Below are 2,500 nucleotides of genomic sequence, written 5' to 3' on the forward strand. Positions count from 1 at the left end.
GAACCAGTAAGACCAGCTGTGACAACACTTCCAGCCATGGTAGCATGTGAAGGTCCAGCTGTGACAACACTTCCAGCCATGGTAGCATGTGAAGGTCCAGCTGTATCAACAACCACTAATATTACCGTCGAATCTACAGACGAAATCTTATCTAACTTGACAGACAAGTGTAGTCTAGAAGACGAGCCACGAGCTGCAGTAGAAGATATTCCATTAGTTGTCGCAGAGGAAACTTCATCTGCTGATGAAATGGAAGAAGTCCCAGCCGCTGCAGCAGAGAAGAAAACACCTGCTGAAACGGAAGATGTCCCAGGAGTTTTAGCAGATAAGAAACCGGTGGATGAAGCAGAGAAAGTAGCAGAAGTTGCAGGTGGTCAGTCAGCATTAGAATAGACCCATGATACACTCCATCAAGAAGTTAAATCCGAGCCTCAGATAGGTTCTGATAGGCATGATACAGTGACAGGTATTAATTAAAGTCATGATAGAGTAAGATCCACCATAACTGTGTATAATTTGTGTCAGTGTGTAACTTTAATAACGATGCTTGAATATCAGTCTATATCGTGCCATATAAATACCCTTAATTAAGAAAGTCACTACCGACTTTAAAAAAAAAGCATTTACCATTTTATAATCTAATCTGGGTCACTTTTTTAAAACTAGAACATGAAACTAAACTGCATGACGCTATGCTCATGATGCGTATCCATCCATTCCTTGTTAGATAAGGACCTAAGTTCTCAGGGGAAGTGTAAAGCCACTCTACCAGCCTCTTCAGATTTCAAACCATAATTGGGTAGATAATCATAGTCACGTCAAATAAGTTTGAGTTAGTCCTAACCCGAGAAAAAATGTTGCAGATAAATTTTCAAAAAAATAGCTTGTTTTAAAAATACTTGTTATGGTCGCTCCCAAAATCACGAAAACGCTTCGCCAATTTTATAGTTGTTCCTGATGCCAAAGTGTCTTTATTGCAGGTAATTGCCATATTGCAATGTAGTTAGAAGTAGATTTTACAGGAGTGACTGTTCATGTTGCATAGAATATTTTACATAGAGTTTTACTGCATTTTGGATAGTGAAATCATCCGTTAGAGTATCTATTCTTTATTTAAATGTCTGTAGATCCACTAGTAGTCAACACTTTGCGTTATTTAGCCCCCTTCTTCGTGTTTGTTGTAGTTCTTTTGTTTTAGAAAACTGTCTGTGATTGTGGGTTGTGTTATGATTATTATTATTATTATTATTATTATTATTTCTTTCTGCATTTGTCTTACAGATTAATTGAGAGTTATGTAGAAACCGCTCTGAATTCCTTTATGAAAACAGATCTTACACGTGAATCCTGGTTATTGTACAGTATGTAAGAGTGCATTCACATACCCACAAAGTATAAGCACAATGCTATATAAGTCTATCGAGTGTGTGTGTGTGTATATTATAATATGTACATACGCAAATGTGTATGTAATAGAATTGCATTGGCAACAACGTTCTGGCTTCTGTGTGTGTACCAAAGTTAAAACTTCTCTAATCCTTTAAACTCTTCTTATGCCAGGTGTTGTGCCAATTATTATGTTTTTCTTTTTTTTGCATTTACTACCGATTGTATATGTTATTGTTTATGTTCTGATGTAACTGATAATAAAAGTGTAGTAGCAATTTTTATTTTATATTAACCATTTTAGCATATTATGTATACAGCGAGCATGTAAATAATAATTACTATGGTTATGATAATGATTATTATAATAATGATTAAATTTTCTAAAACTGGCAGTGATGATAAACTGCATTTCCGTATCTAACGATCAATCATCGAATTCGTGTCACTATCATGAAAATTTTGGGGTAAGATTTCAATCTGACACATCAATTGCAGCTATAAGGTTAATGCAAAAGCGTCCATCTAGTATTTCATTTAAACATTGTTATTTGATCTTTCAATCTACTGGATATTAGCAAAATCTAAATATTTAACATTTTTATGATTCGGTTTCAGTTCTCGATTTAAAAAATATATATATTTATCAATGCATCTTTAATGCTCTAGGTATCAGAAGTACAGTTAATTAACAAAGTTACAAAAAGATGATTAAATCAGATATTCGCTGTACAAGTATTAAACTACTACTTCGTATAGTTGAAAAAAAAAATCAGATGCACACTCGGCATATATCTATCCTTCTGCCATTTCATTATTGAAATTTGGACCAAGTTTATATTGATATGATAAGTAGATACAGCTGCAGCATAAGAATAAAAATCGAATCAATGATTTTTTATTTTCGTTGATATCATGGATAAACAAAATCACTAACTGATAAAAAAAAATAACATTTTTTTTATAAAGGGAAAGAAGCAATCGGAGTACCTGGCTTTGTTCTTGTCTTTGGCGCGAAACGCCATTTTACTAATGGCCATTAATCAACTGTTGCCGAATCTGACGTTTGAAACAAAACCGTTATTTGGCGGAGGAAGCTGAACGAATTTGGGTC

At 34.1% G+C, this 2,500-nt stretch overlaps 1 protein-coding gene across 6 annotated transcripts in view; it reads left to right on the forward strand.

Annotated features, from left to right (window-relative positions):
• The window catches only part of LOC122253569 (dehydrogenase/reductase SDR family member 12), a 22,435-nt gene extending 20,771 nt beyond the window's left edge, over positions 1 to 1,664 (forward strand). For 5 of the 6 annotated variants that reach the window (XM_043016785.2, XM_043016786.2, XM_086546908.1 and 2 more), the window contains exon 9: positions 1 to 1,664. This exon is cut by the window's left edge and continues 623 nt beyond it. In XM_043016785.2, the coding sequence (XP_042872719.2) occupies positions 1 to 393 (393 nt within the window). In that variant the 3' untranslated portion in view covers positions 394 to 1,664. The other variant, XM_086546909.1, reaches the window with a different exon arrangement.
• Positions 1,665 to 2,500: the final 836 nt, after the last annotated feature.

Source organism: Penaeus japonicus, unplaced genomic scaffold (genome assembly GCF_977035675.1).
Source record: "Penaeus japonicus unplaced genomic scaffold, GWHDUDI00000001_assembly GWHDUDI00000018, whole genome shotgun sequence".
NCBI lineage: Eukaryota > Metazoa > Arthropoda > Malacostraca > Decapoda > Penaeidae > Penaeus > Penaeus japonicus.